The 22102-nt window shown below is 41.8% G+C and overlaps 2 protein-coding genes across 2 annotated transcripts in view; both read left to right on the top strand.

Annotated features, from left to right (window-relative positions):
• Positions 1-4801, top strand: part of LOC110521470 (ubiquitin-conjugating enzyme E2 R2) — a 36823-nt gene extending 32022 nt beyond the window's left edge. The window contains exons 4-5 of the mRNA XM_021599045.2: positions 2050-2184; positions 2378-4801. Coding sequence (XP_021454720.2) covers positions 2050-2184; positions 2378-2600 — 358 coding nt within the window. The 3' untranslated portion in view covers positions 2601-4801. The remainder of the gene's footprint in view (positions 1-2049; positions 2185-2377) is intronic.
• A 7581-nt stretch (positions 4802-12382) lies between these two features.
• Positions 12383-19744, top strand: LOC110521468 (C2 calcium-dependent domain-containing protein 4C). Its single transcript, XM_021599040.2, has 2 exons — positions 12383-12493; positions 17095-19744. Exon 2 carries the CDS (start codon positions 17141-17143, stop codon positions 18377-18379), a length of 1239 nt encoding a protein of 412 aa, XP_021454715.1. The 5' UTR covers positions 12383-12493; positions 17095-17140; the 3' UTR covers positions 18380-19744.
• The last annotated feature ends 2358 nt before the right edge of the window (positions 19745-22102 follow it).

The following is a 22102-nucleotide window of genomic DNA, read 5'->3' as shown; positions in this document are numbered from 1 at the left end:
GGAAGGGAATAATGTGGGCTGAGAGTGTCAGGTTATTGTCCAGTTCTGGCATTTAGGTCGCCACAGACTAGTACATGTCCCTGAGCCTGGAAATGGTTGATCTCACCCTTTAGGATGGTGATGCTGTCATCGTTAAAGTGATTCTATTGGTGGGGATATACAGTTGAAGTCGGAAGTTTACATACATTTAGGTTGGAGTCATTAAAACTAGTTTTTCAACCACTCCACAAATTTCTTGTTAACAAACTATAGTTTTGGCAAGTCGGATAGGACATCTACTTTGTGCATGACACAAGTAATTTTTCCAACAATTGTTTACAGACAGATTATTTCACTTATAATTCACTGTATCACAATTCCAGTGGGTCAGAAGTTTACATACACTAAGTTGACTGTGCCTTTAAACAGCTTGGAAAATATAAGTATAAACACCATGGGTCCACGCAGCCGTCATACCGCTCATGAAGGAGATGCATTAAAAATGAACGTATTTTGGTTCGAAAAGTGCAAATCAATCCCAGAACAGGACCTTGTGAAGATGCTGGAGGAAACCGGTACAAAAGTATCTATATCTACAGTAAAACGAGTCCTATATCGACATAACCTGAAAGGCTGCTCAGCAAGGAAGAAGCCACTGCTCCAAAACTGCCGTTTAAAAAAGCCAGACTACGGTTTGCAACTACACATGGGGACAAAGATCGTACTTTTTTGAGAAATTTGGAGGGTGTCTCGCTGGTCTGGGCGGGTTGTCTGTTGCTCCTTTGTGAGATGCTTGGGCTGTGGTTGAGGGTGACGTCCTTCAGGGTCCTGGCAGAAGTTGGAATTGCTGCCTTGTAGAGGTGGACCTGGTCGTAAAGGCTGTTTAAGTCCAGGGTGGAGTGGTGGCCAAGGTAGACATTAGATTTTGAGGCACAATCCCAGTTAATGCTTGCATTCACGCGCTGTATGGTGGCAAGGTGAATGTTTTTTCATGGTAGTAGGGTGGGGATAACCACTTGTGCATTGGGGAAAGTGGAAGAAGCTTTTTCAATCACTCCCTTGAGTGCTGTGGTCACCCTTTCCTGCTGGGCCATCAGGTTGTTTGTTGCCGTGTGAATTGTGACTTGGGGACAGGGGGGCTGTTAGGAGGGGGTGGGGTCTGTTGGGTTGGTGGCTTCCTGTTTTCCCTGTCCCATTGTGGTCCGAGTTTGAGGTGGGCTGTTCTGCTGGTTTCTCTGGGGGAGTGTCCTGCTCTCTGTCACACCTCAGCTTTCTCACCACCTCCTTCACCTCTGTTAGCTGTGCCGTGTGTTCCTCTCCCTCCTCTTTCACTGCTGTTAGCTGTTCCTCTCCCTCCTCCTTCACTGCTGTTAGCTGTTCCTCTCCCTCAAGTTCTCTCACCTCAGTCCGGAGTGCAGCCAGTCTTGGTATCTTAGTAGCCTTGTTTACTAAGCTTTATATAAGAAAATTACCTAGAAATAGTATTTTACTTTTTGACTTCGGAAGGAGGTTCAGACTGAACAAAACTCACTCATTCTTGTGTTGGATGGAATTTTCAGGTTTCTGCTGTTTCTTCTGCAGGTTTTGGTTTGTTAGAAGTTTTTTCCTGATAGTCCTTCATAGTAATAATCCATTCAGGTAATTCTGTCCAAAATCAAGGTTTTAGGTATGGAATTTGGATTTAAGGTTTTGATGTAGAGGGTAGTATCCTGTAAGTCTTTATGAAAAAAATCCCAAGTTTTTCTACATTTATCCAACTTTTAATTCAATTTATTTTCAGAACTCAGGAGCTCATGACCACTTTTTTTTTTCTCTGTTCCTTCACGATCACTCTCCCTCCCTCCTTCACTCTATCCCTTCCTCCTTCACTCTATCCCTTCCTCCTTCACTCTATCCCTTCCTCCTTCACTCTATCCCTTCCTCCTTCACTCTATCCCTTCCTCCTTCACTCTATCCCTTCCTCCTTCACTCTATCCCTTCCTCCTTCACTCTCCCTTCCTCCTTCACTCTATCCCTTTCTCTTTCTCCATTTCTTCTCACTCTCTCACCATATCTCCCTCCCTCCCTCAGGACGATCCTTCTGAGTGTCATCTCTCTGCTCAACGAGCCTAACACATCCTCCCCAGCCAATGTGGACGCCTCCGTCATGTACCGCAAGTGGAGGGACAGCAAGGGCAAGGACAGAGAGTTCACAGAGATTATCAGGTGGGCACACATATAATCACACACACACAGATGATGGCCGGGCACAGAAAGAGCGACGAGATCATCAGTTAGGTGGACACATGCGCACCCATGGACACATCAAGGGTGAGAACAGGGTACAATCAAACCATCAGGTATACCCTGTACCACTTCCACAGTTCACCCTTTGTCGCTCCACTGTCTCTCTTAACAGGAAACAGGTCCACGCCACCAAAGCGGATGCTGAGCGGGACGGTGTGAAGGTGCCAACCACCCTGGCAGAGTACTGCGTCCGGACCCGTGCCCCACCCCCAGACGAGGGCTCCAACCTCTTCTACGATGATTACTATGACGATGAGGACTTGGAGGACGAAGACGAGGAAGATGGCGAGGACTGCTGCTACGACGAAGATGACTCGGGAACCGAGGATTCCTGACGACCCGCCTCCCCATCCATTCCTCACCCCCCTGTCACCACACCCCCCTTAAACTGAACTCATACTCCACCCTTCGTGTATACACCCTTACAGATCCCCCCCCCCCCCCACAGCAGTGCAGCCACACCTGCACTTTAAACTCAGATGCGTTTAAAAGCTACGGAGTTAGTTTGTCCATTTTGTTTCTGGTGTTTTTATTTTTCTGTTGGTCAGTGGAGTGTTAGAGAGATAACGTTAGACCTACATATTATTCACATGGTTTGCTCTTCATGGCGAAGCCACTCAATTCTCAATTACCACTTGCTTTTGAAAGTTTTGAGTAAGGCCTCTGTCTGGGTACAGACACTCTACGGGAGACAGAGGCCTTACTCAAAACTTTCAAAAGCAAGTGGTAATTGAGAATTGAGGCAGGCCTGAGCTAGTGATGGTCATCTTAGCTGTGTGACCTCTCACCTGGTTGACAGCCGTGTGAAGCCAGCCTCCCTGGCACACGAGGCTAGCTGAGGCTAGGGGACCCTGACATTTCACTCTTGGGGACCCTGACATTTCACCTGTCTGCCTCAGGTCAACTTAGCTCAAAAGCCAAGTCTTACTGAATGAATTGATGGCCTGTAATGATGAGATGGGTGTATTGCAGATGGTTGCTGTTATAATACTGATGTACTCTTTCGGAGACCTTTGCACCCTTTCATACACATTTGTTACGGTATGTTAAGTGGCAGTGGTCTGAGCTCGGTGTCTTTACCCATGGCCTGAACAACCGAGTTAAACACAGCTCCTAACGCTTATCACCACCACATGCTTTTTCACAAGTCCAACACCACGTGCTTTCATCTCATGTAATTCCTCACCAGCCACCAGCTCATTTAAAGATGGGAGTGAGGGATAGTGTCTCAATGTGTGTCTATATGGGCGTTTTGGTGGTGGTTCATTATTTTATTCAAATGTAGTGCAGGAATGCTTTGCAGAGAGAAGTGAGTTAGACACCTCCCTCTGGCAAGTCTGTTCAACAGTGATGGCCTCGCACAGCAGCCATCTTGAATTAGCTGATTTGTTTAGATTACATCCTCAGTCAGTCACTTCCCCAAACATTTCACATGACTAGAAGTGCTCGTAAAACGAGTAGCTCCATCACACAGGATTTTACACACTGACTAAATACAAACTATTGAACAGTATTCACACCACCCCACATTTCTGTTTCAGTAGTGTGTAAATGTACATTCATTGTTACAACATGACTACTTGATGCTAAGTTTTAGAGATGAAAAGTACATTTCCCAGCTGATGCTAGGGATGTGGATAGGGAGGTCAGTAGTATATTTTAGGGACAGGTCAAACAGCCAACCCACTAGCAAGTTGGGTGGTATCAGGCTCGGCATAGTGCGGTTGGGAAACACTGTGATGATTGAGAATGGGCCGAGGGCTCCCCTTTTGGTTCTTTTGATGCAGTCTTTTACTTCAGACTTAAGGTGTTAGCAACTATATTTTTTCCCCCTTACATGTACCAAGTGCAATGATTCTCAGCCTTTTTGTTTTAAACACCATGTCATGGGGGTTATTCACTGGACTTATCAGTACATTTTACCACCCGTTTGTTTTCGATACAGAAACAGTCAGGTATTCTGTGTTTTCCAATAGAGAAAAACAGGTGAATACTGAACACTCATACTTTTTATGTTGTGTTAACATCTTGAGTATGAAGCATGTACACATCAATCCAATCATCATGAATTCATAGAACTGTTTTACATTCACCATATACAGATGTTAAGTTATGTGAATAACCCCCATTTTGTTTTACTGTAATGTTTGGGGCAATTGGAATTTTGTGAAGCTGCCGATTTTATCATGTAATTTCCCTCCCAATGTGCTACCTTCCCATCTATAGACATTTTTTTGGTGGCAGCATCAGCAAGGGACCCCCGGCTGTTACCAAAATTCCTCAGGAAAACAAAACCACCAACTTTTTCAGAGTGAATCTGACCACATTGTGTGTGTGTGGACAACTGTTCTCCTCAACGCTGGTCCCCCAAACCTATCACCTCTGCTTCAAAGACTGTTTATAATCTTTACCTTGATATTAATATGCACATGTGGAGATTTCAACGATCATTTGATGTATTTTGGTTCTTGTTTGTATTTTCTTTTCTAATGTTTTGTACATCTATTTAAAACCTAAATAAAGATCTTTATTAGAGTGTTGAGATGTTTCTTAGAACCAGGAGTGAATGAATGTATTCTAACAGATGAGAACTTAGTTATCCATCCTTTGTATGGTCTATTAATATATTTTGATTGACTAACAATTTGAATAAGATTCTGAACTGTCTATTTATTCATCCCTATTTTCTCTTAGACACTGTGGGAATTTATGACTCAGGGATAACTCTTGAGGTAAGACTGTTATTCCTCTACTCACTCTTATCCTGAGTGTTGAATGTAGAGAATGAAGCCACTGGCTCAGTTATGGACCCCTTGTGATGTCAGAGGTCAGGTGACCCTAGAGTGGATGAGGAAAGTTAAGATCTGTACCATGCAGTCACCTTTAGAGTTGGGGATGTGGCAACTGTTAATAAATCATTAAGAACACATTGTGTGTCATAGCATTTATTTATTACATTCTCTATGTGTTCCCTTACAGACACCATGGGGATGTATCACTCAGGGATAACTGAGGTAAGACTGTTTTGCTTACTATTCTCATAGGCAGTGGCATACTTACTATTAGGCAGTAGTGGACATTGCCTCAGACCTCACATCAAGGCCTGAGCTGGGCAAAAAATAATTTCTCCGCTTGATGCTCCCCCATGCTACAATCAGCGCAGGACTGAGAAAATAATAAGAAAGAAAGATTTAATTTTAACAGAAAAATGACCCAAGCTAACACATTTCTTAAGTAAAAAGTCAGGTGCTGCTAATAATACTGCCACTGTTGCCAAGGCAGAGCACATGTATCTGTTGCCCATGTATCTGATGCTGTCTGGCCAAAAAGAGTATGGCATATCAGATACACCAAAAGTATGTGAACACCTGCTCTTTGAACATTTCATTCCAAAATCATGGGCATTAATATGGAGTTGGTCCCACCTTTGCTGCTATAACAGCCTCCATTATTCTGTGAAGGCTTTCCACTAGATGTTGGAACATTTCTGTAGGGACGTTCTTCCATTCAGCCACGAGCATTAGTGAGGTCAGGCACTGATGTTGGGCGATTAGGCCTGGCTCGCAGTCGGCGTTCCAATTCATCCCAAAGGTGTTAGATGGGGTTGAGTTCAGGGCTCTGTGCAGGCCAGTCAAGTTCTTCCACACCGATCTTAACAAATAATTTCTGTATGGACTGTGATTTTTCCACAGTGACATTGTCATGCTGAAACAGGAAAGGTCCTTCCCCAAACTGTTGCCACAAAGTTGGAAGCACAGAATCGTCTAGAATGTCATTGTATGCTGTAGCGTTAAGATTTAATTTCACTGTAACTAAGGGGTCTAGCCTGAACCATGAAAAACAGCCCCAGACCATTATTCCCCCTCCACCAAACTTTACAGACGGCACTATGCATTGGGGCAGGTAGCGTTCTCCTGGCATCTGCCAAAGCCAGGTTTGTCCGTCAAACTGACAGATGGTCACTCCAGAGAATGCGTTTCCACTGCTCCAGAGTCCAATGGCGGCGTGCCAACACTTGGCATTGCGCATTATGAGCTTAGGCTTGTGTGCGGCTGCTCGGCCATGGAAACCCATTTCATGAAGCTCCCGACAAACAGTTATTGTGCTGAAGTTGCTTCCAGAGGAAGTTTGGAACTTGCTAGTGAGTGTTGCAAACAAGGACAGATGATTTTTACGCGCTTCAGCAATCGGCCTTAGTGTTTTGTGAGCTTGTGTGGTCTACCACTTTGCGGTTGAGACATTATTGCTCCTAGACGTTTCCACTTCACAATAACAGCACGTACAGTTGGCTGGGGAAGCTCTCACAGGGCAGAAATTTGATGAACTAACTTGTTCGCAAGGTGGAATCATATGACACTTGTCAGCAAAGGGTGTGTCTGAAATAACCGAATCCACTAATTTAAAGGGTTGTCCACATACTTTTGGCGTATGATCCACTATTGCTAGAGATCCTCAGGAACAACCACACGAACGTGACAGAGGAAAGAAAGGTAAACTCACAATGTAATGGAATGATGCAAAATGTAAGGAAACTAATACTGAAGTCGGTGACAGTTATAAAAGTACAGTATGTGGGTATAACTGACAGTGGCTACAGATAGCGTAATCAATGTTGTTTCCATGTCATTTCAATTCAATTACGTTGAACCAACGAGCAATACACGTTGAATTGACGTCTATGCCCAGTATGAAATTAACTCAGTAGGTTTGGCTCAGTACCATCATATCCGCATGACTACAGAAGTCGATTGCTTGGGTCTCCACATTTCATCCCAAGTTATGAGGCCAGCAATTAATGAACTTCAATGTGGAAAAGGTGACATGTTCATCAGTGATATGTTGATCAGGGTGCTGAGGGGAGGATGGCTCATCACAATGGCTGGAACAGAGCGAATGGAAACCATGTTTGATGTATTTGGTACCATTACACTGATTCTGCTCCAGCCATTTACCACAAGCCTATTCTCCACAATTAAGGTACCATCAACCTCTTGTGATGTTCATATGCTTCAGTTTGCTGCCATATGACTGTTTTCACCTGTTCAGCAATCATAAGGTAAAATGTATTTATATATCCAAATGGCTTATTCATTAACCTAGCTCTTCTCAATATCTCTTCTCAATGTGTAGATTACAGTTCATGGAGAATGTTATTTCTATCGGGAAAAAAATTAAGTAGATGTTCTACTTGGAACCAACAAGAAAAGTTGAAGATGAGATCCGTACCCTGCAGTTACCCTGAAAGATAGAGTGGTGGTGACCTATAGGATTTCCTGATGCTCTCATTAGCTAAGCTTTTCAAACATGCCTTCATGCCGAAAATGGATGAGCGATAAACTAACATGGTTCTTCAAACAATAGCCTTGTAAGAAGAGAATGTATGTTGGTTCTGTAAATAACTCTTATTAGGTTGGTGTTTTCATTCCTCAAGGGGGCAGCATTACATTATCTTTCCCTAGAATCTGGAGTAGATAACAGTGGGGAGTAGATAACTAGTGTCTGTTTACACATGGTTTCAATCTGCTGACCCAGTGAAACTGCTTTACATTCAACAGTAAATGTTACAGACAATTGACCTTAACTTGCCTAGTGAAATAAAGGTTCAATAATATACAAATGTAAAATAATTCTTGTCAGGTGGTTCTCTTTCACTTAGAAAATGGCTCCTATTGCAGTAGTGTGGGCAACAACACCAAAATAATGTGTACGGAAATAGTAAATTGAAACATCAAACCGTTTCAGTTTGATTATTTGATGGTTCTATGTCATTGCAAAGGCTACCTCATCTGTTGGGCATCGAGGGAGAAGACACCATCCGTGTCTGATTAGAGATCAAATGGACCAGTTGGACCATATCCTAACTTCAGAACACACACACACAGAGAGAGAGACATGAGTCACATGACTGACAGACAGACTTTTTGCATTTTGAAGTCTTAGAACCCCCTGGTGGAGATGACCCATTTCACATCAATGTGTTTTTCATCTGCCACAATCCAATGAATCACAACTCTCTTTCCTCTGATGTCAGAGTAGCAAAGACACCAGCACCTGTGCCTCAGTATCACCATCACTTTGTACTTCAGACTATAGTTATCATGACCACTTTTTCTCAGCCTTAGCTCATCTTTGTCTTCTCAGATCACTCCTATTCCCCAGCGACACACTCTCCACCCTGCAGTGTCCCCCACTCACTCACCCACACCGGACCTGCGCTCTGCCCTGTATGTGACTGGAGGAGGTCTGGTCCTTGTGAGTCATATGTTCTCACCTCTCAATGGCTGACTGCTACAGAGCTCCATATGAGAGGCCCTGAATCACAGCTCTATACCATAGTCCGGCTGTTAGACTGGAGGGAGAAGAGTAGGGCCTGGTGGGTGGTGGTCCGTGTGTCAGTCCTTTCCTCTTATGAAATGAACTGTCACAGATTGGAGAGGTGAAAAGTGCTCCTTCCATATTGTGTTTCTGTGTGTGTTAATTATATAAGTCTGACGTGTGTGCGTACATGTGCCTGTGTGTTGTGGGTGGCAGGGGGAAACGTCTTGCCTTACTGTATGTCGGGATATGCAAAGCTTGTTTATAAAGGCAATTAATGGGGATGGGGAAGAGAGAGAGATATGGTAACAACAATAACAATCATAAAAATGGACTGTGTGACGTGTAATGCCGCTGACTCCCCAGCCGTTGTGTCCGTCTGTGAGGGTGAATGGAGCCGTCCTCTATGCAGCACACAAACTTTAACAACAAGTGCTGTGCTTCGACAAAATGTATTATGCGAGAAATGTCGGTTGAAACGATATGTTATATATATATATATATATATATATAACCATCAATTCGAAGTAAACTTGGGAGTCCCACTACGACTCGTTGGGAAAACATGCGTTTTTTTAGGCTACAGATGAAAATACAGTATGAGTGCTGTTGGCTAGAGCGCATAATATCAGTGGCACACACTATATAACGCAACCGTTTTTTGTGAGAAAGCCATCAGTTGAGTTGGGGAAAAAAATATTTAACGTGTATTGGTAATTTAAACGCAAAAATATACAGTATTTTCTGTACCCTACGTCATCATGCACAGCCTTTTATTTGCAACAAGTCAATTTGATGGAAACATCTCTGGTTGGAAAATGTGCATATTGTTTTGATGTGGATTTTAGAATATTTGCATGAAAATCAGATTGCTGTACACAAGACTGTGATCATCTCAAGGACCTTAAACAGTGTTTTACCAAGTGACTGGGTAAGAGTTCTGCAATCCATAATAAATTAGCTGGGTTATGTCATAAAAAATTACACTGGCAGTGGACTGTAACGGTTTGACATGGTTGCAGCAAAGCATACAATGATAGTCAAAAGCTAAGATGTTTGTCATCCTATATGCTCTAAAAGTTAGGGGTTCAACAGGGGTTCTCCTACGATCCTCAAAGTTCTTTGAAGAACCATAGGGTTCTTGGCACTGAAATCCGCCCCCAAAAGGTTCTTCCAAGAACCCCATAGGAGGTGGGGTTCATCGAGGAAAATCCTTAGTTGGTGGGGGTTCTTGCAGGAACCTGACTGCCCAACTGAAAAATTTGGATTTGAATTTGAAAGGATAGCAGGTGCAGGCACTTAACTGAAAAATGTAAAGATCTCCTCAATGTAAGGTAAGGTTTGTCCCTTGTATGATCAAAATGTATATTGTTTTCTGATGATACTATCTATCTTTTCATATTTGTGCAAATCTTTCTATGACAGAAAATGGACACAATTCAATGGATATCAATCAACAAAGTGGTAACAATATGTAGGCTATAAGAATACGTTGAAGGTTATCTGTATTGGGTGCAGATGACTCATTTTTGTGTCTGTCTGCAGGTATACAGACGAGAACGCATACAAAGGTACAGTATGTCAATTGGTATTGGTATGTTATGCAGATCACATTTACCATCCTCCTTCCTTACCTCTTCAATGAATATCCCATAGGCCTCTACATTATGGACAAGGTATATGTATGAAAACCATTATCAAAACAGTTTTTTTTCATTCACATTTACCCCAAAAACCAAGGTATGAATACTGTTGTGTGCATGTTTTGTTAATCATCAGTATAATTACATTTTTTTTTAATTCACAGACTTTACCCTCCCGACATCTCTGAATATAACAGAAAACCTATTTGATCACCATGCACTGAAAAATTATTCTGGCTATGGATACAGAGAACATTAACATCAACACGCCACAGGATATACCCATTGGACTTGGGGCTCTGTTGGGAGTTTACCTCGTATTTTGATTTTTTAATTCTGCTTTGCCACTAAAATCATAAACACTGACAACTAAAATATTGTTATTGTTATTTTTATGCATATTATTATTATTCATAATAATACTTGGTATTGGTATGTTACGCAGATCATAATAATAATAATAGGGGAGGGGGTAGTTCAGATATTAGCCCCAAAAGGTTCTTTGAGGATCCATTAAAAGGGGTCATTTGAAGAACTGTGTGGGTTCCCCCACAGTTTCAATTTGAAAACCCCTGAAAGATCCTCCAGGAACCTTTTATTTTTAGAGTGTACATGTGTTTACCTCTTCAGAACAGGTTGAGTCATGAAGTGTCAGAGTTAAGACTGTGTTTGTCATAAGGCCAGTCTACCTACCCACAGCCTTAAGTTCTGTCTCTTCAGTGTCTCTGTTAAAGCGTCAGGTGTGTTATGGTTAAAGAGACTGACAATTCCAATTAAAGTCTAATCCGATTTTTAATTTACTATAGGGCCTCCTGTTTGTGTGTCAGCACCCAATTCAATTAGGTGCGGGACAGATAAAGGGCATCGTCTGCCCCAGGAGCAATGAGGTGCCTGTAGGTTTCCATAGGTGTCTGTGTGTCTGGCTATACCTCTCACAAACAGGTAAGGAAGAATAGAAGCAATGGTTATATTTTGGGAGAATAAATGACATGCTGATGAAATGTTCATTGTATTTCACAACACAATTCATGGGCCACAGAGTGGCACCTCTGGCAGTTGCAAGGCCTTTTCAGAAAATAAACTGACAACTAAGTGAAAAATGTGAAAAATGCAATAGAAAAGGTCAAACTGAAATGTTTATAAAAAGTGTCTGTAGCAGCAAGTCACTGACATTTTGGTCAGGATATTGTGCTGCGCTCAAACCTAGATTCTTTGATAAAACAATTTGTGGGCCTATGTGCCTTCGCCATCATCCACCTGATCTTTTCTAAAGAGTCTTCTTCCTCCCATTTTTAGACACAGAAAATCTATTTGTTGCTGAGGCAAGGTTTCCAGGGAAACAGATGGGTTGATCTAAACCTGAAGAAGGACCAAACATCTGTAAATTAAATCATACAGCCAGCTGCACTGGGATATGCTCCACTGAGTTCACGTTCTGCTGCTGTAGGTATACAGTAGCCTATATCCCAATAAATGTCTAAACATATTTGGCAATGTCAAATCATGTTCCATTGAGAGTTCCAATATGTGAAACAGCACTTGCCCAATGTCTGGAACTCTAAATCACTGGAAATGTCTGCATTATACAGAAAGTGAAAAACGGATGGAAAAAACTGTAAGATGGGAGCCACATGTTAACCATTTTGACATTTTGCTGTATGTTTTTCCTTATCTTTTCCACCGGTGTATCATATTTTTATTTTAAAGCCTATATGGTTTTGACTGATGCTGGAAATTGGTGCAAACTATTTGATGTTGCAGTGTATCTGATATAGATTGTTGTTTTAATTGTATTTGTCTCCATCAAATAAATTAATGGTCACTCTTCACAATAACTACATAGGGTAATTACTCATGAGGGATGATCAACTGGCCAATTATTGATGCCACTTTCTGCATGATGCGATCTAAACACAACAAGAACAACTTAATAAGTTTATACTCATGTCTAAACTTGTGTGCTCAAAGCCTGTTGATTCCTTCATATATATCATGTAAACTCGTCCTGTAAGAGTGTATCTCCTGACTAATTCTTGAGCTTCAGTGATTGTGACTGGCTCTCTTGAGGATCTCATCATTTTCTCTTATTGGTTGGCACCCAACAACGCCCGGGAGAGTGTATAAAAAGCATCATATTATTCCATCTAGCGCAAGTCGATCTCTAGGGTGCGGAGGAGACTATATAGTTCTGCAAACAGTGCGCGAGAGGAGGCGGGAGAAAACACCTGTTACGGAAGAATCAATTCGACAAAGCAGCCTCCACGTCTTCAGTAAGTTTATTAAGCTGAATTCAACCGTTGTCTAAAATTGAATATTTGTCTCACTCAAGAGCGCATAATGAAATATATTTCGGCACCGAGAGCATATAAACTTCTAATTTTCACTTGTTGCACTTTATTTCCGCGTTAAGATAGGCATAGGCTAATGTAAACTACTACAATATTTACTTTTTAAATAATACATTGACTTTCTTCCAGTGCACCACGTTTTGCTAAAATCTAAGGAGATCCGTCTTGATTCTCTATAAAGGCAGAGTTATTATAAATTCAAGCTTGTGCAAATTCATCACAGACCAGACCTTTAGCCTATACTTTTGTCCTATCTTCCATATCGTAGTTAATATGCACAACATGTCAGTTAAATGTAACTTAACGGAATACAATACAATAGAATACCATGACTGTTAAGAAAGTGGATTGCAATGTGCTTATTAAGGGTGTTTATTGTTACGTAACATTTTAAAACGAACCAAATCAAACCTCAACTAACTTAACAGTGGTTCTAAGATGAATAAATGTAATCTATTGAAAAAAAAATGAGTGAAGGCTACATGTGTTATTCTGACTAATGCAGCAGTCTTTATTATTCCACAGGAGCAATATGCTGTGCAGCATGTTGACATATACTCACTGCTACCTAGACAACATGTATGAATGTACTACTGTATGAGTACAAATAATAGTGTTTTCTTAGCCTTTGTAAATAAATCATGTGCTAACATTGCATGTATTCTTTCAGGGATGCAAACTAGTCACCTTTCGGCGAAATTCGGCGTTTTGAATCCAAAATAGGTGACCTGCGTGATTCGTGTAAGCGAAAAATTACTGTCGTTTGGAAAGTTTGAGGTGAGGGAGAAAGTGTGGCAAGTATCTTGCTAGCTGGGTTGAATTCTCCGTTAGCTAGCCAGAGAAATGTTGAGCAACATTAGCCAATTTATCTGATCAAATAATTGAGTTCATGGTGTGAAAATTAGCTTGCTAATAACGTAGACAGATAGCTAACGTTACAACATCAAATTAGCTAACATTACTAACTTAACAAATTCTATATAGTATTAACTGGTATACGACACCTTGCCGTTGTTGTGCCGAAAATCTCCCCCTGCCTGCTCTATAGAAAGTATTTGACACTATAGAAAGTATTTGACTCTGATGTGTGCCACAGAAAGTATTTGACTCTAGCCACAAAGTTAAGGAAATTAGAAGGGGAGGGGGGGAGTAAAATTTAGGGAAGCAATAAACATTTCAGAACAACTACTAGTTGAATAAGACATGGAGAGATGACGAATTTTGGCAAAGAGATTTATTTATAGACTAATACACTTGAAACAAATAGCCAAACCGAAAACTGCAGACATTACTTGCTCCTCCCCCGAGACCAAACCGACATAAAAAATTAAATGAAACGCAGCCTAACGTGATCAGTAATCTCAACTAGCAAGCAAGTTGCAGCAATGAAGAATTGAGTGCGTGCGCGTTCACACGAAGGGGGAGGGGGATTCTTGCAGGGGGGAGATTTTCGGCACAACACTGTTCCTCAAGTTATAACGCGTTAGTTGCTTACTGGACCCTGGAAATCTGTGTGAAATGTTAACTAGCTAACGAACTAACCACTATCTGTTAACTAATGTTTCCCTATACAGTATGTGGTTCATTTTCAGATTGAGAGAATTAGGTGGAAATGAGGCGTTGCTTGTTATTAAGCAAGTGGAGCTGGAGCTGGGCCTGGTTTAAACTGGATGCCACTATAGATGTGAAAAGAAAACCACACACTTTCCCTCTTTCTCGCTTTTGCTGGCACATTGTAGAACAGATGTCCACAGGCATAAAGTGTACAATGTAATAATGTGCAGTGTACTCCGAAGATATTGTTTTTGTTGTGTTGAACTTGACAGTAGCATGTGTGAGTGAGGGGGGATTATATATTGTTTTACTCAGTGAACGTTATTTTTGCGCACATGTAGCTTTGTGCACTTGATCGATGTCTATAGTGGCCACTATAATAGAGTAAAAATAGAATGCCTGTTTGTTTCTACTTTAAGATGTTTTTTTCCAAAGTGTGTGGTTTTTTTCCCATTTATGTGTGTGGTCACAAGCGTTTTATTATAAAGATTGTCACGGATAACTGCAATATTAGGGTATTGTTTTTTTTCTCAAGACTTGAGTGTCATTTGCAGTGAAGTCAAGGCAACAAATAACATTGGATTGCTTTCTTTACATTTTTTAGCTGTGAGTTAGGTTCACATGAACCACTTTATTTTACACACAGACTGATCATGTAGATCATATTCTTGGTTGTTTAATTAGTTAAAACCTGCATTTCCCCCTAGCAGGGATTTTTTTTCCATGTTTCAGTGAAGAAGAAAAAAAGTGTCACTTTTTTGGGCCCTCATCCCTGATTCGTTACATACAGTTGAAGTCGGAAGTTTACATACACCTTAGCCAAATACATTTAAACTCAGGTTTTCACAATTCCTGACATTTAATCCTAGTAAAAATGCCCTGTCTTAGGTCAGTTAGGATCACTACTTTATTTTAAGAATGTGAAATGTCAGAACAATAGTAGAGAGGATGATTTATTTCAGCTTTTATTTCTTTCGCCACATTCCCAGTGGGTCAGAAGTTTACATACACTCAATTAGTATTTGGTAGCATTGCCTTTAAATTGTTTAACTTGGATCAAACATTTTGGGTAGCCTTCCACAAGCTTCCCACAATAAGTTGGGTGAATTTTGGCCCATTCCTCCTCACAGAACTGGTGTAAATGAGTCAGGTTTGTAGGCCTCCTTGCTCACACACGCCTTTTCAGTTCTGCCCACAAATGTTTTATAGGATTGAAGTCAGGGATTTGTGATGGCCACTCCAATACCTTGACTTCGTTGTCCTTAAGCCATTTTGCCATAACTTTGGAAGTATACTTGGGGTCATTGTCCATTTGGAAGACCCATTTGTGACCAAGCTTTAACTTCCTGTCTGAGGTCTTGAGATGTTTCTTCAATAAATCCACATAATTTTTGTTCCTCATGATGCCATCTATTTTGCGAAGTGCACCAGTCCCTCCTGCAACAAAGCACCCCCACAACATGATGCTGCCACCCCTGTCCTTCACGGTTGGGATGGTATTCTTCGGCTTGCAAGCCTCCCCCTTTTTCCTCCAAGCAGAATGATGGTCACCTTGACTAAACAGTTCTATTTTTGTTTCATCAGACCAGAGGACATTTCTCCAAAAAGTACGATCTTTGTCCCCATTTGCAGTTGCAAACCGTAGTCTGGCTTTTTTATTGTGGTTTTGGAGCAGTGGCTTCTTCCTTATTGCGCGGCCTTTCAGGTTATGTCGATATAGGACTCGTTTTACTGTGGATATAGATACTTTTGTACCTGTTTCCTCCAGCATCTTCACAAGGTCCTTTGCTGTTGTTCTGGGATTGATTTGCACTTTTCGCACCAAAGTACGTTCATCTCTAGGAGACAGAACGCGTCTCCTTTCTGAGCAGTATAATGGCTGCGTGGTCCCATGGTGTTTATACTTGCATACTATTGTTTGTACAGATGAACGTGGTACCTTCATTCGTTTGGAAATTGCTCCCAAGGATGAACCAGACTTGTGGAGGGCTACAATTTTTTTCTGAGATCTTGGCTCATTTCTTTTGATTTTCCCATGATGTCAAGCAAAGAAGCACTGACTTTGAAGGTAGGCCTTGAAATACATCCAGAGGTACACCTCCAATTGACTCAAATGATGTCAATTAGCCAATCAGAAGCTTCTAAAGCCATGACATCATTTTCTGGAATTTTCCAAGCTGTTTAAAGTCACAGTCAACTTAGTGTATGTAAACTTCTGACCCACTGGAATTGTGATACAGTGAATTATAAGTGAAATAATCTGTCTGTAAACAATTGTTGGAAAAATGACTTGTGTCATGCACAAAGTAGATTTCCGAACCGACTTGCCAAAACTATAGTTTGTTAACAAGAAATTTATGGAGTGGTTGAAAAACGAGTTTTAGTGACTCCAACCTTAGTGTATGTAAACTTCTGACTTAAACTGTACCTCTTATTTAGGCTGCTAAATAATTTTTTTATTCAACACCTCTATAATTAAGCAATAAGGCATGAGGGGGTGTGATATATGGCCAATATACCACAGCTAAGGGCTGTTCTTATGTACGACACAATGCAGAGTGCTAGGTCACAGCCCTTAGCCGTGGTATATTGGCCTTAAATTACAAACCCGAGGTGCCTTATTGCTATTATAAACTGGTTACCAAAGTAATTAGAGCTGTAAAAATAAATGTTTTGTCTTACCCGTGGTATACCACAGCTTTCAGCCAATTAGCATTCAGGGCTGGAACCACACAGTAGTGCCTAAGAACAGCCCTTAGCCGTGGTATATTGGCCATATACCACACCCCCTCAGGCCTTATTGCTTAAGTATACACTTGACACATTGGGGTCAATTTAATTGATTTCATCGTTTTTAGATTCAGTTAACCATTTCTTACACAGATATAGCAACAGTTGTAATGTGATTTACTCAGTGTGTTAATTCATGTATTTCATAACTGCTGCCATGTTTGTGCTTTTGCCTCCAGACAGAGAAACACCCTTGTATCCCACCTGGTGAAGCCCAGTGGGATAATGTGGGTTCTGGACAAGATCCGTGGGTCAGTAGAGACCACTGTTCTCCGGCGGGGGGAGAATGGGGTCAAGGACAGCAATACTCCAGTCTACAGCAACGTCCTCACCCCTGATAAGATCCCTGACTTTTTCATTCCCCCCAAGCTGGTCTGCTGCCCCCCAGAGCCTGAGACCCTGGACGTCGTCAAGCCGAAGGAGGGGCTGCGGCCCTCGGCCTCTGAGCAGACCATTGGCAGTAAGAAAATCAGCAGCCCTCGCAGCCCGCGTCTGGTTGCCAAGCTAGCTGGGGACACCAAGAACCTGTTGAGGGCTGCCAACCGTCACATTATCCAGATAGAGAGCGCTGATGACATGGTGGCAGGGGACACCAACGCTGACCCTCAGTCTCAGACCGCTATGTCACTGCCCTACGTCCCCAAGACCCAGACTTCCTATGGTTTTGCCACTTTGATGGAGAGCCCCCACACCCGCCGCAAGGAGTCCCTTTTCCACTGTGACCAGACCAGCCCCCTGACCTCTCCCAACTCCCAGAGGAAGGGGAAGAGCAGCGTTAGCGAATGCAACCACCTCAACCCCCCTGACTTCAACGCCTCTCACAACCCATACCGCTACTTTAGTGGAGGGGAGAGTGATACCTGTTCCTCGGCTGAGTCCTCTCCCTTCAACTCCCCACTTCTCTCCCGCTCTGCCTCGCTGCTCAAAGTCTTCACCCACGAGACACAGGCAAAGGTGGTGAAAGCCAAGAGGACGTTTGCCCGCCACAGCTCCTTGTCCACAGACGAGTGCAGCTCAACCGAGCCCAGTCCCAATGTGCTGCGGCGGCTCCACTCCTCTTCACTCCATGGCGGTGGGCCGTCGGACCGGGAGCACACCGTCAACCTACACAAGGGCGGCAGGGTGAGGCTCAGCGCCGACTACGATGCTGGCACAGCCCGCCTGCGCATTCGTATTCTGGCTGCCGAAGAGCTCTACGACAAGATGTACGACATTAAGAGCATCAACTGCTGCGTGTCACTGTATCTCAACCCTGGCAAGCTGCAGAAACAGCGGAGCACTATCATCAAGAACAGCCGAAATCCTGTGTTCAACGAGGACTTCTTCTTTGACTCTGTGACCTCAGTGCAGGTGAAGAACCTAGCCGTGAAGATCAAGGTGGTGAATAAGGGCACCAGCCTGAAGAGAGACACTCTGCTGGGGGAGAGAGAGATCCCTCTGGGGAAGCTGCTCCATGGCCTCTAGGTCTGTCCTGACGATGCAGAATAGTACTCTGACTAACACAGAATGAGACTATGAATGATAATGTGCGTTAAAAAAGATATGTAACTGGGGTTAGATGTTTGCTTGGTCTTCCCTGTATTCACATAGAACTGTCTGAAAGGAAGTCAATGTCTGGTCTGGTCTAGCAGTTTGTCTCTTAGCTGGTCACCTCCTCAACCTTCTATTCCCTGAACCTGAAGCCCTGCACAGCCCAACTTGTAAATCATGTGGTGGACAATCGAATATGGCACAGGTCAAAAAACACCTGCTCGTTTGAGGGACTCACTTTTTGTACTCTCTTGATCTCGACGTTGAATGTCGCATGGTTGCAATTACATGTGACTCAGACAATACAGGATGCGAGTCTCTATGATTCAGTTTTTATTCAGCACTACAATGCTTTTATGGATCAGGGCGTCTTTGATGTTGCCACTATAACTTGATGTGCAAATTATCCTTTGATCCTTATTGTTGTTGCGATCCACAGTAGCCTACTACCGGAAGGAAGGCCAGTCTGTTATGTGACCACAATGTCCAAAACCTGGAGAATAGAGATCAGACGTCACCGTCTGCTTCCCTAGCGCTTGGCATGAATATGTAAATGCAGTGATATGTTAGCAGTTTGTACTTCAGTTTCATAACGCCCACAAGCCTTACCAAGAGTGATAGATAGACAGAAAGAGAGAGTGACAGAGGGAGGGGGGAGGGTGTATGCATTACATTTTAAAGAGTGTGACATTATTCAAAGGTGTTGAACATAATTTTATACATAGATGTTGTATTTGTATAAGACATATGCTTCAGTATGATGTATACTGCATGACCAAAAGTATATGGACACCTACTCGTCAAACATCTCATTCCAAAATCATGGGCATTAATATGGAGTTGGTCCCCCCTTTGCTGCTATAACAGCCTCCATTCTTCTGGTAAGGCTTTCCACTAGATGTTGGAACATTCCTGCGGGGATTTGCTTCCATTCAGCCATTAGTGAGGTTGGGCACTGATGTTGGGCGATTAGGCCTGGCTCGCAGTTGGTGTTCCAATTCATCCCAAAGCTGTTCGATGGGGTTGAGGTCAGTGCTCTGTGCAGGCCAGTCAAGTTCTTCCACACTGATCTCATCAAACCATTTCTGTATGGACCTCGCTTTGTGCATGTGGGTATTGTGATGCTGAAACAGGAAAGGGCCTTCCCCAAACTGTTGCTGCAAACTTGGAAGCGCAGAATCATCTACAATGTAATTGTATGCTGTAGCATTACAATTTCCTTTGACTGGAACTAAAGGGCCTAGCCCAAACAATAAAAAACAGCCCCAGACCATTATTCCGCCTCCACCAATCTTTACAGTTGGCACTATGCATTGGGGTAGGTAGTGTTCACTGAAAAGTCACTGAGCTCTCAGTGAGCTCTCATGCTACTGCCAATGTTTGTCTATGGAGATTGCATGGTGGTATGCTTGATTTTATACACGTCAGCAACGGGTGTGGCTGAAATAGCCGAATCCACTAATTTGAAGGGGTCTCCACATACTTTTACAACATTATGACTTTGTAAATTATGTACTGCTGGAGAGTGAATGATTAGCAGCCCTCTGACCCTGAAAACCTTCTAATTTGCTGACTTCATTATTATGATGGTGACCTGTGTTTTCCACTCCTGGCAGTCTAGACAAGCCACTAGGCCAGAGGACTGAGAAAGGAAAAACATTTACAATAAAAAATATTTACAATAAACATTATTTGACATGAAGGATAGCCTTCTACTCTCTGCATGTGCTCTGCTGTCCTTTAAATTGAATTACAATACATCTGATCTGATTGTAATTTCAAGAAGGAGACAGAGGAAAGAAGCAGAGGTTGTTTCTGCAGATGGTTAAAGGGTCACCACACACATTCATCTTTGAGATATGGAGTCATTTAATCATGTCAAACATGACTATTTTACAGAAAATAGCCATTATTTTTGTGAGTTACATTCCCTGTCATGTTTTAACCTAGACTATACAATAGAGTTCTCTACAATACCATTGCTTTTCTCCAAGCTTATACTTTATATAACTTTGTTTGGCTCTAACTGTGAGGATTTTGTTATTGTGGAAAATCTGAAATCTGCTACGATACTATTAAATGATTCATCTGTGTGTGCTCAATGCTCATGCTATGCCTGCTGTACATGGGTGCGTGCTCACTGAGTTGTAACCAATCCCTTCTTTGGCTTACATTGGCATGACTAAAAAACTAAAATATTGTCAGTAGATTTTATAATACTTCATTGTAGTAGGCAGGGTCAAAATGTAGCCTAAGTGCTTTTATGATGACAATTTAATTAAATCAAAAAGTGAGTAGTGTATTTTGGGGATTGCCAACTATTTTTGTAATTGATTGTCTTTTCTTGTTTCTCATCTACAGATGTAGGATTTTAATTTGAGCCAGTTTTCTACAGTAGTAAAATAATCCTGTGGCAGCAGGAAATGTGAATTATTATGTGGATTATAATTAATGGACATTGTTGTGGGCTTTGATACATTTTTCGTTAGGGCAAATCAAGTCTGAATTTTCCAATTGGAAATTGCAATCTTTAGAATCCTTTTTAAAACTCAAATACACGACAAGTTTGCATTTCCTACTGTGCAGAAAAATTCTCAGCAACGAAAGAGTTATCAAATTAAGATCTTACATCTGTATTTAAAAAGACAGCCCAATGTACATTTGAACTTGGAATAATTCTCCTGAGAAATGAAAACTGTGCTGGAACAGCTCACTCAACAGGTTAGATACGCAATTAAAACATGTAAAAAAAGATCAGCAAAAATGTCAAATGGATTCAATTAACTTTCTCCTCGTGACTGTGTTTTCAATTATGCTATGATTTGAAGTGCTTTAAATACTGTAGGCCAGATCTCCTTGCTGATTATCTTCTATACCAACCACAGGGTTAATTATCCTGGTTGAATACACTGTAAATATATATATCCTACTAACTAGGCTGCTTATGGTGCCCAGGTGTGTTGTTTTGTGGGATGCCAGTGGGAGGGCTTACTGTCAGCTAAATAATGGATAAATATATGTTTTATACATGCAGTCATGTATCAAATGAATACAGTGATTTTAGATCTGAGCACCTGATTTCTAACAGTGGAGGAATACCCACTATCCTCTAAGATGTGTGTTTTTCTCTGTTTGTTATGGGGAAGCCCAACACCTCTATTGGGGGTGCAGAAAACCTGCAGATGTATAATGTATATAGCCACTTTAAATGGGTTTGCCATCATAGTATGGACTTGCTTTTTAGAATTAGACCTCTGCTTGATGCATTAGATACACAGTTAGCCAATTTGATTGCCAACCTTGATTTAAGTCTCTGAGGGATTGCCAGAATGAACTTTACAATTAGCTAGCTGTTGGTGTTCGGAAATCCTTCCTCGTTATTCTGTGCTAAATGGCTATTTAATTACACAAGCTAAAAAGGTCTGACTGTCAATTTTTTTAAATTAAACTCGGAAGACTGCTTATGCGAAATAATGAAAGTGGGGAGGATATTTATTTCAGTGATCTAATTTCTGCAGTGGAGAGAAGATGTTTAATATGCTGAACTTGTTCTGTTTCTCAAGAAAATGAAACAAGTGCCAATCCGTCATACTTGATGCCAAATTCTTTAATTGTTATCTCAAGGTGTTAGATAAATGATGGATGCTAGTTAGTTTC

The sequence above is a fragment of the Oncorhynchus mykiss genome, chromosome 30, assembly GCF_013265735.2.
Source record: "Oncorhynchus mykiss isolate Arlee chromosome 30, USDA_OmykA_1.1, whole genome shotgun sequence".
In the NCBI taxonomy this organism is placed as follows: domain Eukaryota; kingdom Metazoa; phylum Chordata; class Actinopteri; order Salmoniformes; family Salmonidae; genus Oncorhynchus; species Oncorhynchus mykiss.
The sequence above is the reverse complement of the archived record's forward strand: the minus strand, read 5'-3'. Positions and strand labels throughout refer to the sequence as shown.